Genomic DNA, 16,541 nt, shown 5'->3' with positions numbered 1-16,541 from the left:
ACCACACATGCACCCATAAAGGATAGAACCCATAGTCTCACCCTCCAACCCTTGTTTACGATGGGACCAGATACAATTTGGTCCAAAGACTATTGGCTTTGTTTTCCAAAAAAGAAATTGAAAAATCAATGATGAATAGATCCACCAAACACCGGATAGATGAAGACAAACAAATATTTTAATACAAGATGGAAGTAATAGGTTGAGAACAACTGCATTCACCCATGTTTATAAGCACGCGTGCGGGGAGACTGAAGTCACTGAACCATAAAAAATAGGTTAAAAATATATAGGAAACCTGATGCATGCATCAAAACCACAAAAACCTTCATGGTGTATTCATGGCATTTCAATCATGATGAAACAGCTGTGAATTTTCAGATGGACTCACTCAATAAAACCAAATGGACAGGATCCTAGTTTGTACAAGGGCATCATACTTACATCATCAACACTGAAATCAGCATTTCCATGCAAATTCGATCCATTTCCAGAAATTTCTTTCCCATCATATAAATTCCACTTTGAGTTACTACTCTGAGGCCCATCAGAACCATTATTGGTGAACTTTCTGAATGTGGAATCAGCAATGCGGTCCCCCAGGTCAATGGAATCATTGGTCACACTCCCAGTTTCTGATATATTGTCCAAGTCAGCTTGGCCAATCTGGTGCTTCTCAATTTCCAGTCGCAAAACACCTTTCACAGGTTTATGAACCTTCCGTTTCGGATCCTATGCATACCCCAACAACAACAACAACAACAACAAAAAGGTTATTGAGCAGTATATTAATTAAACTTTTAATGATAGGTGAAAGAGAAGACTTCACATGCTCACATTTAGGGGGAAAAAAAGGAAGAAGAAGAAAATAAAAGAGATGCCTACAGAGTATCCATAAATATTCACATGTCCAGCAAAGAACTAACATACAAACGATCAATTGAAAAGGCAAGCCCACTAAGGACTCACTCATCATATATTGATGGTAGACTAAGTCATGTCTGGCTCTTAGCCTCTCACTCTTTTTTGATTGGTAAGTTACACACACATCCTATAGATCTTGAACTCACAACCTTACCCTCCATTCCATTATTGGGGGAAGAGGAAGTGTTGTTTGAGCTAGAGCTAGAGCTTATCAGCACCTAGCCTACCATTCCTCATCAATGCAATAATTTGAAGCTTAGCTACTAAGGTACCTTCCTCTGGCTTTTGGCTAGCATCAAATGCAGAATTTAGCAACTAAAACTTTCAGTGGCAATATATTGGTTAGGAGGAAGAAGATGATGATGAAAAGTATCCCTTTTGCATTCTCTGGAATTTAAATAAGAAAAGAAATAATAATGGATAATTATCACATTCAAGTGATACACTAATCCTCTCAGGGAGCAAGACAGTGCAGAGCACCAACTTTTTTGAGAAAGGGATATAGGAACTTTCCTTGTAGATCAATTTAGCAAGCCAAAGTCCCTGTGTGGAATTCTTTGCTTGGACAGCTACAAAAGGAAAAATTCTAACAACTGATAAGTTTGGATTGGTGTTGCATGTGTAAAGCAAATGGGAATTCACCAAATCATACTTGTCTTAATTGTGAGGTAGCACTTGGTTCTCTTCTTTATTTACACCCCATGAACATGTGTAGTGCCCCTTTTGCACCCTTTAATCAAAGTTTTTATTTTCTGGTCAAAAGAAAAAAGATATTATTTTACCTATCCAGAGAAATTGTCTGGAAAAATCAAGCTATTATAGCAGGTCCAGAACTTAGTTCCGTAATGCTTGATGTGGACTATTTGGCATGAACACAATCGGCGTACATCAAGGATGCGGAAAGTACAGGGACTCAGTTGTTAGAGATGTTTACTAGTTCTTTGTTCGATTGGCCTCACACATGGGGGGTTCACTAATAGTTCTTCTATTGTGGAGTTTATAGATTTGTTGCCTTTTTTCACATAATTTTTACTGTTGTAATTCTTTGGGCTTCTTTGTGTCCATTCTTCATGAAGTAGTCTTTTTTCAATAAATTGATTATTACCTATCCAAACAAGAGAGAGAGAGAGAGACAGGTTTCTTTCAGTGGGCTCACCCAAGGCAGGTTACATGTTGACAAGCTTCTTGGCCTTTATGATAGAGTGCAAATGATATCTGGAAAATTGCAATGGATTTGGAGAATCTATTTTTCAAGACTTCAGTATCAGCAAATCTAAAGAATGAAGCTCAAAAGAACAACATGCAGGCACACTTGCATGTCTGGTTCTGCCCAGGCTTTTACCTAATAACCTTGCTTCCACTCGCCACTAGTGAACTAGTGAGCACGTCCCGATCATTCCCCATATATTCTAGAGTAATCTTTTAGAAGGTGCAATTTTACATATTCCAGCCATATCCTTCTCATATATTTGAACTTAAGTCGTTCCAAATCAGTAGTTAAAGTTGAACAACAAGGGTATAAACCAAGTATCAAAGCATAGCTGTGAATTCCACCTGATTCCTTAGCGATAACATAAGATGCCTAAGGGCAAATCAAGGACAAAACTAAATAGAGACCCAAACTTTATGTAATATATCAACGAGAATAATAACAAGACAGCTAACCAACATGCAACATCACTGTTTGAAAAAAGAAAAAGAATATGGCAAAGTGGTGATAGGAATTACGGGAGGCAAAGTACATAAAAAATTAATAGCAGGCAATAAATCTTAGGGAAGCTGTACATAGACAGTCAGAATAGGAGGTGGACATAAAGTTCACAATGATTTAAGCAAGTGAATGACACCAAAAATTTTGCCAATGCATCATGGGGGGACAATCAATCAAAGGCCAAGTAGTTTAAATCAATTCATTAGCATATAATAATGTTAACTATAATCTCATGTATTATTTCTAAACCACCACAGACAGGAACCTTAAAAACCTACAAGAATAAGGCCTCAAAAATACAAATAAATCTCTTACTACCTGAAGCGAGTCCTCAGTATAGCTTTCCTTAACTTTACTCAAGTTTGAAATTTCAACAATGACAGAGCTTCCACTTGAATAACCCAGCTTTCCATCTAATGTGATCTTTGTACTGGGCTCAAACACACCCTCATGGGAACTTGAGCCAGATACACTAGGAGCAAGAGGGCTGCTGGGGGAAGCAGACCCTCCAGTAGCTGCACCAATGCTGTTATCAAATAACGAAACCATAGCCCAGGCAAAGGATTCTCTGAAAGGCATGATTTGAGACCACACCTGCAGTTTCTGCCTTTCTCTCTCAGACAAATGCCCCTGTTCAGATAGGATAATGCAATGAATTTACAAAAACAGAATAGTTCAATCAAGCAATCAATGAAAAGAATAAATTTGTATCAGATTATTGAAAGTAAGGAAAAGAAAAATGCTATCAACAACACACACACAGAGAATTTTGCAAAGTCATTTCAAATAATTCACAGAAAAGTGTATTCAAGGTGTCATGACATCCAGGACTGAAAAGAGTGATGATCAATACAAATGCCGAGATCAGGTTGAAACCCAGCAGATCATGGGGAGACCAGAGCCAGCCTATGATGCACAAGTACGGATACAAGTATTGATACTATACAAGTACGGGTACGGGGATACAACATTTCTTAAAAAACTTAGGATACAATACGTAGGGGATACGGCAATTATTTAATTAATTAATATTTTTTTAGGTATATTTAAATAATTTTGGACATAATTTTTGTTTATTTTTGGTTTTAAAATAAAGTAACAATAACATGTTTGAAAAATTATCTAAAATTAATCTAAAGGAAAATTTAAAATTAATTAATAAACATAAACACTATTTTTAAAAATAATAAATTTAAAACTATATACAAGATTTTTTAGGAAAAAAGAATATATAAAAACATGATAAAAACTATATATGACTGTAACATAATAAAAGAATATTAGGCTTATGCTTTAAAATGTTTTTTATATTCAATTTTCAATATCCATTGAGTGCCGAGATGATGATGGTGCTGTCTTTTTTGGGAAAAAGAAAAGAAATAAATAAATGTACTCCTTGGGAATAGTCGACAGCTGGACTTTTTTATTATAGCTGTATTCGTTGGGAATACACATAATACTATTTGAGCCAAGGCACATAAAACAAAAACAAGAAAAAGTTGAGAATAAGGAGAAAGATGAAGAAGGAGATGAAAGAAACAAATGAGGAGAAAGACGAAGAAGCAGGAGCAGGGAGACGACGAGGGGATGGGAGCCTGGACCTGCAGTGACTAACAACCTCTGGCAACCTGTGGCAGTACTTATTTCGACCCAAATCTCTTTGTTTTCCACATTTTTTCCCTTTTCTTTCCTCTCCCGTGTCCGGGATGTAGCCCGCCTTATCATGGATGTATCTGGGCCATACCCAGAATAAAAAAACATTTTTTTTTTGCTTTGATACGCTCTGGCTACATTTGTACCCGAATCCAACCTGTATCTGTATCCGATACATATCGGAATTGGGTACAAAGCCAAAATTCACATATTTATGCTTCCCAGGAGCCAGCACTGGCACAGTTGGTGGTTACTCTAGCCCCAACTTCATAATCACATCAATGACCAAGAATTCTAACAAAGGTTAACAAAATTAAGCAATTTGTTAAATACAGACAAGGCATTAATTTCTCAAGATGTCAACAAAACCAAAATTGAAAACAAAAAAAAGTGACAGTGAATGGACATTTTTTATTTGAAGGAGAGAGAAGAAACAAAAAAAGGCCCACCAAGAATGTTGCTGACTGATAATCCACACAGATATCAAATTTCAGTTCATTAAGAAACAAGTTGAGGGCAACTGGTAAGAATGGAAATTTAAGGATTTATTTGGATATACCGGTTCTTTACGTGAATAAACAGAAGATGTAACTCCGCCTTCTTCAGTGGCATGCCTTTCTAACTGGATTAAAAGACAAACTGATGCGGATGGAGCATCCAAATAGAAGATTCCTCGTGGTTCATAAGAAAGTTTTTCCTGGAAATGGTGTCAATGAAAAAACATTCCCTTGGTCATAATGTAAGCAATACCTAACTCTATTTGCTAAAATAAAAGGATATAGAAAATTTTGGACAAATTAGTGCTAGATTGGTCTTACACTTACATCCTGCATTTCAGTTGGTAACACACGAAAATGGAAATCCTCAGACAACTTTTCTCTTCTCTCCTTATTATATAAGCATATTGTACCATAGAATGGCTCTACAAGAGAGAGAGAATCAAAATTCAGAAATCTTAAGATGGCTTAAACCAATAAATCAACTACAGTAACATAACAATGATAAGATGAAGCAACTATCAGAGGACTGCAGTACCAAGAGCAAAAAACTCACCTAATAACCCCGCTTGAAATGATAGGGACTGAACCTTGACAGAGATCTTCAATCCACTAAGGCCATCCAAAAATGAAACAAAAAAAGAGAAACAGAGAGTTAATGAGTAGAAAACTTCAAGAGCAGAAATGCAGATTCTACTCCTTAATAAGACTTTAAAACTGCGTCCTTTTCAACAAAAACAACAACAACCAAGCTTTAGTCCTAAATAAAATTTCCATACTCCTATGGCTGGGAGAAGGAAAAAAAAAAAGGTGGGGGGCATACTGTGAAAGAGGAGCTTCTGAAATCCTTTGACCAAATATCATCGACCTCTCATTTTCCCAATCAAACGCTGGTTCATAAGCAGGGAGGGGAGACGGGCCAAAATGCTGCAAATTAATCAATAAAAAAAATAATTAAATGAAACCCCAGAAAATTTACTAGATATAAAAATAAATAAAAACTAGAGTAGCATGCATTTCACCAAATTCCAAAAAGACATGAGAAAATAAATATACCAGTGCTACATTTGTTCTTAATAAAACAAAGAGAGACAAATGAGCACAACCTTTGGAACATCAGAGGTTGTTTCAGTAAATTGCCTTCCTGAGGTACTCGGAAGGTCATCATCAGTAGTATCTTCCGCCTTTGTTCGCCTTGCATTAGCAAGACGCATTTCTGCAAATGTTTAAAAACAATTTCACAAAACACTCTGCACAAATTTCACACAAACATATAATAATTCCCTATAACCGTTCGACTTTTTTCAAACCGCTAGGATTACTTGCACAATAAGCAACATCTTAAATTAAAAATACACTTCATTTTAGTCCATCAACTTTGATCAATTGTCAATTTAATTCACCAAGTTTAAAAACTTGTCATTTCAATCCACTAAGTTTTAAATTTTTCATTTTAGTCCATCAATTTTGATCAACTGCATCCACCAAGTTTAAAAATTATCATTTTTTTCTAGTTTAAATTGAAAATGTGAAACAAAATGGACTAAAATGACAAGTGATTAAAATTATAAAATGTAAAGTGAAATTTTCACCTTTGTTTTTTACCAATCTATTTATGTCAATAAATATCTTACACAAACTTCCTTTAACTGTTGATTTTTTATTTTATTTTTTACTTTTTACTATAACATTCATTTCAATAAAAATCTCACACAAAAATTCAAAATCATAAATTTAAAAATAAATAAAATAAAATACCAGTCTCAATGTCAGTATCGGGGCCTTCATAAATCTGGTTAGAAAACGACGGCGTTCCAATGGTGTCGTAGTGGCCGTACTTGTTGTCGTCTTTAACCCAATCCGCCGTATAGCATTGTACCAGCTCGTTCAGATGTGGCCACTGCTCCAAATTCTCATCGAACTTCAACAAAACCAAAAAACAAAAAAAAATTTAATTAATTTTATTTTTTGTGTGTGGAAATGGAAATGCGAAGAAATTACCTTGTTGTGCCACTTGGTGGTGGCCGGAGTGGAGTCGCGGCGGTGCCGGAGCTGGAGCATTGTTTGGGTCAGATCTAGGGTTTAGTTTTAGAGCTGAAAGTGGAAATTTTTTTTTTATGGTTTTGGGTTTTTGGGGGAATGGAAATGAAGAGAGGTTGAAGTTGGGGGAAGGGGAAGTAGAAGTGTAATGAGCGGTAGTGGAAGTAGTTGGATTTGTTTATGTGTAAAGTAAAAGGAGTTTGCGTATTTGGTAGATCTAAAAGCAAAGTCTAAGCTAACAAAAATTATAATATAGAAAATAGAAGAGAGAGTCGGAAAGAGTGAGAGAGAGAGAGAGTGTGTGTGTGTTGTACAGAAGTCAAAATAGAGTCCAAAGAGAGCAAACACCAGAATGGAGAGAGAGTACGGGAGTAGTAGTAGTGGGGGTTGGGGTGAGGTGTCTTTCTTTCCTTTTCTTTTGTATCGCACCCCTGGTGACCCCGCATATTACTGTATCTCTTTTTTTTTCTTCTTTTTTTTTTCTTTGGCTAAATAGTATTTTTGTTCATATATTTGAGTTGAAGTGCTACTTTCTCTGCAATATTTTTAGAGAAGTACTAGGCTTACAATATTTTCATAAGTGGTTAGTTGTTATTAATTTAAATTTGAATTTAGTATTGAGATTATTTTTTTAACCTAATAATAATAACCAGTAATAACTTGCTACTTCGAATTTGTTGTAAAAATGTTGTGGACATATCATTTTTCATATTTTTATAACAAATCCTAAATAACAAATTATTACAGGTTTTTAATTTGAATCAACTACTGAAATAACTTTCTTATCCACTAGTAACTAACAACCAACTATTTAAGATTTGTTGTGAAAGTGTTGTAAAAAAATATTTTGAACGTAGCATTTCTTATATTTTAAGGTCACTGTTAATTTAATTCCTACATTTTGGCAATATTTAATTTGATCTCAGATAGTTAAATAAGAGATCTGGGATTCAATCCCCTCCTACATAAAAAACCATTTAGTGCATTAATTTGATGATAAAGAGTTATCATCAGAAGCTAACAACAAATTTTGAAACTAAAAAATAAAAATTACTCAAATTAATTTCTACCAAAATGTAGGAACAAAATTAACAATAACCCTAAAATGTAAGGACGAAATACCCAAACTTTGGCTTTTGGTTATTTTGCTTCTAAGAAAAGAAAAGCCAGATTTTGCTTTTGGACGGTGGAATTATTAAAATTTAAAATTTTGCTTTTTGTTTCTTATCTAGTAGTAATAGACAATCTTCTAAGAAAAAAAAATAGTATATACAATCTTCTAAGAAAAAAGTAGTAATAGACAAATAGTATATACAAGCTTCTAAGAAAAGCTAAGGCTTTCTTTTTTTTTAGGTATTGATAAGAAAATAAAAGAGCCCATTTGGTAATGTTATTCTAATAATGTTGTTTAATTGTTTTAAAAATACGTGTGGGTGAAAAGTGTAATGAAAATATATGTTGTATTATTTATTAAGATCACATCATTTACTACAATTTATTGAAGTGGTCAACTCAACTATAAATAGTTGACAATTATTTTCATATGAACTCATCATTTTTTTTTATCGCTCATAATCCACCAGATTATACTGAAGAGCTAGAATTAGTGTTGCTCATGGGTGAGTGCATGTTTGGCCAACTTATTTATTGTTGTTTTTTATTTATGTGAGACAAAAAGTGATTTTAGCAACTAAGCCAGATGAAAAACCTCACTACTCCCAAGATGAGTGATATAAATGAGCTTGTTGATCGAAAAAACTGTTCAAGCTAACTATTGGATTTAGTCAAAACCAGCTATAATTAACTTCATGTTTTTTTATCAGCAGAGTTTGCAAGCATGACTAGTTAATGAGCAAGTTGGTCAATGACTAGAAATGGGGCCAATTGCGAACACAATGGCATAATAATGGTGGTAGGGGTCGCAATGGAGAAAAGAATTAATAGGGCTTTTCTTTAGTACAACTAGCTGATAAGCAAAATTGTTAGAGAATGTGTGTTAAAATGGCCAAATACTACTATTTGACAAAAAATTTAGGGATCTATCACTATTTTGAAAATATATATAGACGTACCACTCTTTTGGAACTCAAGTTTGTAAAACTCGAGTTTGTCTTGTAACTTGAGTTTCATAAACTCGAGTTCTTTGAAAAAATAGCCTTCAAGTTTGCCATACTATTTTTATGGAACGCGAGTTACATAAAAAATTGGTGGTTATTTTTCATGAAACTTGAGTTAGTGAAACTCAAGTTACACGGCAAACTTGAATTTTAAAAAAGTAGTAAATCCCTAATTATTTTACAAACAATGGTAGATTCCTACATATTTTGCCAAATAGTAATACTTAGCCATTTTACCAAATAGTGATACTTGTCCGAGAAAGCGATATGTCACTAGAGATACAACTTCCATAGTCACTTCCGATTTTCCAATAGGACCAATAGTCAAATATATGCTCGAGTAGTCAGTTGGTTTGGGTTCAATGGCTTGAGTTTTAATCAACCTAATACTTGATAAAATAATGGTCAGGTTTAAGGATTTAAAAAGTTATGTATACACACAAAATTACTAAAACTAAAACCTCAACCAAATCGAGCCAGATACAATTATCGGGCTCAGTTCCTACCTCAACCAAACCTGTATGTGATCAAAAAAATAAATTATAAATTTATCCAACCTCCCCATATACTATATCAGAAAGTTGTGTGGATTTCATATTTTTAGCACCTGCACAATAATTTGTCGCTGACTGTGTACTATTGAAATAATATCACTCTCTACAACTCCTCATATAAATATATATATATATATATATGGATAAAGTTTAGTTACAAAATTATTTGTAGCCTAAAACTACAACTTTACTCAAAATTAAATATTAATAGCTATGTCATCAATAAATTGTTTAAATTGCAAATTTTTGTAATTTAAAATTATACATAAAATATAAGTTTATAAATCATATAGTAAATAATATTCGATTAACACAAAATTTGACATATGTATTTACAGTGTAAAGCATATGCAATTTAACGGTTAGAGTTTCAAAATATATAATAATGTTTATTTTATTGAAAAATGTTGTAGGCCCTAGACTACAACCAATTTTGTAATTAAACTTTGTCCTATATATATATATATATATATATTGTGAGGTGTCCAAGGACCGAGGAGAATAAAGAGTGGGATGTCCTGCACCCAATCATTTGTAAAGTGCATCTAACCCAAGAAGTTGATCTGCCTAAGAAGAAGATGGGGAAGGTGCTTAAAACTTGATGAACGCCCGAGTGGGAGAAATAGCATTCTAGGAGAGGATCAACATGGTGGGAGGAAGCTTCATGAAAGGGTATACCTTCACCTCCACATTGAATGCTCTATAACAACTTCATTAGCTGCATTAATAAAGAAGTGACCCTTGAACAGTGTCTTCACAGCTAGTAACCCCTTCTACCACCTTCAGCAGAACCTTGATGGGACAAGTATCCAGGGAAGAGTTTTGGGGAGTACAAGTGAAGGGTCAGGTTGCCAAGAAGGAGGATAGATAAGGGGAAAGAAGCTCAACAAAGAGGGGGATTTTTTCATCTGAGAGAAACAGAGTGAGAGATAGAGAAATGAACATTGTATTGCATAATAAAACTAAAGCTTGACATATTTAAGAACTTTTCCTCGGAAGTGACCAAGGAGCACTTATTTCAACAGTTACTTGACTCGTTCTTCCTTATCTGTGAACCATTTCATTAGCCCTAAGCTTAGGTAGCAACTTTATTATAATTGCCTTCCCACCTCTACACAAAAACAATTCTATTGTCTGGGCTTGGGCTGAAGTGCGAGGCACTACTAATCTAAGTGGACTTGGGCTTCCAAATCTAGTTCTTACATATGTATATATACACACTTTCCTTGTTCAAAATTATAGGTTGGGAAAATGAGGTTGTAAGAATCAAAACTACCACATGGACATCAATGAAATGAAAAAAATCATCTAAATTATTTTCACACAGACACGTTTAATGTTCAAATCTCTTCTCCTCTAACTATGAAAATGAGGTTGTAAGAATCAAAACTACCACCTGGACATCAATCAAATGAAAAAATCATCTAAACTATTTACACACGAACACGTTCAATGTTCAAATCTTTTCTCCCTCAACCATGAAAATGAGGTTGTATGAATCAAAACTACCAGATGAATATCAATCAATTGAAAAAATCATATAAACTATTTCCACACAGACACATTCAATGTTCAAATCTCTTCTCCCCAAACTATCAAATTATATATATATATTATGATTCAATTCAATTACTTTAGCATAAAAATAATAAATATCACAATTTTTAAGATGATTATTGTAAAAATAAAGTTTATTTTAAAAATAACCATTTTGAACCATCATATATTGCTTTACTAAAAAAATTTCAAATTTATAGTCTTATTGTTAAAAAAAATTATTTTTCATATAACATTTAAATGGAAATAATATATATATATATATATATATATAAAGAAGTAAAATGCATCCATATCCCTCCAACTTTGACTACTTGCTAATCACACTCCAGACCAGACATTTTATTATTATTCTAACTAGAATCATGTGGCCTTTTATACATATATCATGTGACTTGGGATTGATTTAATCACACATTTTTTATCAATGATTTCTGAAATATTATCATTGTATTGAGGTTCACAAACTCGAGGGAGTGTTTTTTGTATTTAGGTCTTCCTTATAGGGGAAGGGGGAAGCGGCTTTGTGAAGCCTTATGTCGTTGCTGTAGTGGTTCCTTAGCTTACAACTCCAAAAAGCTCGTAACTATAACAAATTGGTCACGAAAGGAAAATTTTGGAGTCTCCTACTCTCTTTTCTTGAGAAACTAGTCTCCTACTCATTCAATCACAAAACCCATGTACCTATCTCCACATATTTCTTTTCCTTCGATCACTATGCAACACTAAGAGACTAATTTAAAAAGCATAACCCATGGTACAAACTAAATGCTGATGGTGCCACTTTTGGTGTTGATCAGTCAGCTGGGGTCAGGGTGCTAATTCGGGACTGTGCAGGCTGTGTGACAGCACTACCCATTGGGACCTTAGGAGGGCGAGGCGATGGCAATAGGACGTGGGCGTCCATGATGTTGTTTTTGAATGTGATTCAAAGATTGTTTCCGATGCCTTAAATAGTTCTACTGAAGCACAAACTACGATTGCCAATTACGTTCTGGTTACACATATTAAAAGACAAGGCAACCGCCCTGCTCAGTTGGCTCAACATACCAAGAATATTAGCAATTATGTTAACATAGATGGAGGACTTTCACTCAAGATGTAATGTTTATATCTTTATCTTAATAAAGTTCCACTTTTTTGTTTTACTTATGGTTTTGTCCTCAAGCGACATGGGAAGACTTTGATGTCCCACATCGGCAAGAGAAGCGTCCCACTCATGCTTTATAAGTGCTTGGCACAAGCATGAGTGGTAGCACTTATAAAGCATGAGTGGGGCGCTTCTCTTGCCAATGTGGGACTGCATTTAAAGTCTTCTCATGTCGCTTGAGGACAAAACCGTGCAGGCTTGGCTCCCCAAAGCGGACAAACAAGCTTGCGGGTGGCCAGGAACAAAATCCTCCCCCACACTTACCTATTCTTTTAAATATATTTTTCAATAGGCTCAATATTTTTACTCTATCTCATTTAATATATATATATATATATATATATATATATATATTTTTTTTAATCTTATTGTGAGAGAAGAGAGATAGAGAAAAGAGAAACTATGTTTTAACTCTTTGCACATTTATAGTGGCTCTCTTGGTCAAGAGAGCCATTATTCATGAGCAAAAAACTATCTCCCTTTTAGAGAAACCATTGGAGGAACATTATATGGTTTTGTTCTCTAAATTAGAAAGGATTTTGTTAATATAGTATATGTTGGAAATGATCTTGTATACATTTACATGGCTTGATATAGGGGTGTGTAGAAAACCCACCAACCCGCCAAATCCGACCCAACCCAATCCGATCTGTTGGGTTGGGTCGGTTTTTACGGCTTGGTGGGTTGGGTTGGGTTACAATTTTTTTTTTTTAGTGGGTCAGGTTGGGTTTGGGTCATAAAATTACAAATCTACCAAACCCGACCCTACCCACCCATATTTTAATATATATTTAAAATATATTATATATTTAATAATTAAAAAAAAAAAAAAAAAACCAGCTGTAGAGCACTTCCTCAGTTCCTACTATCATATATTATATAAAATCCTATTAGTTCTTTAAATATATATTTAAATATATTATATAATTAATAAAAAAATTGTAAAAATTTTAGATATATTTTGTTTATAACTGAGTTAGGAACTCATATATATTTTGTTTATAAGTGAATTAGGATACTAGTCTATTTATATTTTGTTTATCAACTCAGTTGGATACTTAGATATATTTTGTTTACAGCTGAGTTGGAATATTAGTTTATATATTAATGTATATTTATCAACTCAGGTGGCAAGTGTGATATTTTTTTTTTACTCAATTTAATAATAATAGTAATAAAAAAAATTGTTCAACCCATGGGTTCAACCCGACCCAACCCAACCCATGTTGGGTTGGGTTGGGTTGGGTCGGGTTGAACTTATGTGATGGGTTGAATTTTTTTTAACCCATCATGGTGGGTTAGATCAAAAAATCCTCTCAACTCGATCCATGCACACCCCTCACAAATAAAAAAGAAATGAGTAAAAGAGTAAAAGACTACACCTAATGGTTCCTATAAACGGAAGTTTTTGATAAAACTATAATTTTAAATTTTAATATATTTAAATGACTTGAATAAAGCATGAAAGAGTAAATTTTTCTAATGATAAAATTTATGAATTGATTTAAGTTTTATTAATATCTAGTTTTGAAATTATTAGTTGTAAGATGTTATTTTAAATCTAGAACATCATAGGTGTTTAGTTTGGTCCTTACAAATGAAATTTATAATGGATTGTTAAATTTATATGAAGTTATTTATATTTTTTTTTTGAATTATTTAATTTTAAATTCTCAAATCTAAAAACAATTTTATGAAATTGTGTACCGTGTTGCAAATAGAGTGGCAAAATAGTATGGTATGAATTTGTTCCAGTTAATACAATTCTTCAAAACCCAAATTTTGCCTTAATCATTAAAAGGCTAGTCAATGAGTCCAATATGGTAAAAGCATTATAGGCCCACGTAGAAGATCTATAAAGTAAAGAAGACAGCAATGTGGGAAAATTAAAAACATGAAGAGGACCCAATGATGAAAAATTGAAAACAACTAGGCAGGTTTAGATACAGTTTACATAGTAAAGTCATTTAATTGTGCCACTATTGAGAGGAAATGTCATTCTAGAGCATAATTTATCTCTATTGGATGAGACTTGACTGTAGGGGTGTGCAGCCAACCCACAAACCCTTCAAAAACCGGCTCGATTGATCCGACCCAATTCTTCGTGTTGGGTCGATTTTTAGAGGTTGGTGGGTTGGATTAGGTTATGAAATTTTTTTTAATAGTGGGTTGGGTTGGGTTGGGTTTGGGTCATAATAATCACAATCCCGCCTAACCTAATCTGACTTATCTATATATTTAAAATTTAAATTATATATATTTAATATATAATTAATAATATATTATATAATTAATAATTTTTTGATAATTTTTTTATCAAAAAAATAATTTAATTTAATTTTTCCCCTGTTCGGCTCTTCATATATAAAACTCAATTACCTCTCAAACCCTAATAATCTTATTTCTCTCTCTATCACTTCTCACTCCTCTCTCCCACTCCACTCTTATTTGTTTATAACTGAGTTGGGATACTAGTTTATATATATATATATATATATATATTTTTTTTTTTTTTTTTGTTTATCAATCAATTGGATTTTTTATTTTTTTTTTTTTATAATTGAATTGGAATACTAGTTCATATATATTTTGTTTATCAACTTAGGTGGCAAGTGGGATATTTTTTTTTGCTCACTTTAATAATAATAGTATTAAAAAAAGCTATAAAACCCGTATTCAACTCGACCCAACTCGCTTCATGTGGGTTGGGTTGAACCCCTGTAATGGGTTGGGTTGAGTTGGATTTTTTATAACCCATCATAGTGAGTTGAGTTGAAAAATCTCCTCAATTCGACCCAACCCAATCTATGGACACCCCTACTTGAGAACGATGAGAGCTATAAAAATAAAGGTAAAAAATAACTTGTCTGTGTCAAACCTAACCAAGAAAGCAAGAACATTTTAAATAGTAATATTTGGAATCACGTATATCCTAAAATCACTCACCCACATTGAGGGTGATAATATTAATGTTATGGGCAAACTCTCTCTACGGGGTATGGATTATTCACTACTTGGACATATTTTGGAAGAAATAAAGACATTAGTGGCTGATCTTCGCAATAACTATTTCTAATGTGTCAGGTGATTTGGTAACTCAATGGCACACTCTTTAGCTAAGTTTGTTAGTTTATCTCTAATGATATAACTTGGATGAAAGATCCTCCTCCTCTTTTTTTTTTTGTTTTGATGAGAAGATCCTCCTCCTCTTGCCTTAGAGGCTCTATTCTTTAATGTAAATGTTTCCCTTTTATAAATGATAGTCTTTTTAGCCTAAAAATAATATATATATATATATATATATATATATATAAACTCAAATTAGCTAAGTTTCACTTTACCTTATCAAGAGTAGAACTTCTATTCAAATGCCAAAATTGGAGCTAGCAAATGATCCACCCAATAGAGAGATTATTGATATATGTTGTTATTATTATTATTTTTTCTTTGCACGTAAAAAGGTAAAACAAATAAAAACACGTATTAGAGCATGTGCCCACAAAAAATCAAATGATGCAAAAATTGTCACAATTAACAAGAAATTTTTTTAAGCCCCCCCCCCTCCCCTTTGTTAGTGAATTTAATCATGATTAATGCATTGTAAAATTAGTGTTAGTAGTGAACTTAGTGAAAGTGATGTTATTATAATCGGACTTGACTTCAATCCAATGCATTGAAGCACTGAACTAATGCTTTACCGATTCTAATTACAATTTATTACTTCAATAAATTGTAAAAAAATTTACATCTCTAACATGACACTATTCCATGTGATCATATTTACCCTCACTTCACGCTTCTATTCAACAGTGATTGCCAAAACTTTGCATTGTAGGGGTTTCAAATTCTATTACCCCTACATGCCTTAAGTGCAATTCATTAATCATTAGCTTCGGAATATCAAAAGAAAGGGTGCCAGAAGGGGGGGGGGGGTTGATTTGAAAAAGTTGACCTCTTCTTATTGGATGATCATGATACCTCTCGGAAATTGAAATTCTTAGATAGTTATATTTATGGCTGTTGATCACCCAAAGAATATTTGTTTCAAATAAATTGAGCCAATATATAATATGAACTAAAAGAATTCTTCGTGTTACATGTTTTAAGTGCAATTCTTTAACTACCTTGAAAGTTGAAATTAGTAGAGATCAAAATTTTGGAGCCACTAAAAATATCAATTATTTTTCTTTTTCCTTTTCTTTTTTGTTTCTTTATTTGGATGTTGTATGTATTGCATGTTAATTTGGATTCAACTCATTCATGAAATAGTCCTATTTTGGAGGGATTTTTGGCTGCCATCCGGTGCTTTGAGACATCAAATGGTAGGTCCCCTCACAG

At 33.4% G+C, this 16,541-nt stretch overlaps 1 protein-coding gene across 2 annotated transcripts in view; it reads right to left on the bottom strand.

The window, feature by feature from the left end:
* Positions 1-7,227, bottom strand: part of LOC115987461 (guanine nucleotide exchange factor SPIKE 1) — a 30,774-nt gene extending 23,547 nt beyond the window's left edge. Inside the window, exons 1-9 of one of the 2 annotated variants that reach the window (XM_031111003.1) lie at positions 6,787-7,227; positions 6,544-6,706; positions 5,892-6,001; positions 5,609-5,712; positions 5,342-5,397; positions 5,107-5,210; positions 4,848-4,985; positions 2,954-3,265; positions 445-732 (exon numbers count right to left, since the gene is read on the bottom strand). In XM_031111003.1, the coding sequence (XP_030966863.1) occupies positions 445-732; positions 2,954-3,265; positions 4,848-4,985; positions 5,107-5,210; positions 5,342-5,397; positions 5,609-5,712; positions 5,892-6,001; positions 6,544-6,706; positions 6,787-6,846 (1,335 nt within the window). In that variant the 5' untranslated portion in view covers positions 6,847-7,227. The remainder of the gene's footprint in view (positions 1-444; positions 733-2,953; positions 3,266-4,847; positions 4,986-5,106; positions 5,211-5,341; positions 5,398-5,608; positions 5,713-5,891; positions 6,002-6,543; positions 6,707-6,786) is intronic. The other variant, XM_031111004.1, reaches the window with a different exon arrangement.
* Positions 7,228-16,541: the final 9,314 nt, after the last annotated feature.

The sequence above is a fragment of the Quercus lobata genome, chromosome 4 (genome assembly GCF_001633185.2).
Source record: "Quercus lobata isolate SW786 chromosome 4, ValleyOak3.0 Primary Assembly, whole genome shotgun sequence".
NCBI classification, from domain to species: domain Eukaryota; kingdom Viridiplantae; phylum Streptophyta; class Magnoliopsida; order Fagales; family Fagaceae; genus Quercus; species Quercus lobata.
This window is presented reverse-complemented; position numbering and strand designations above follow the sequence as displayed.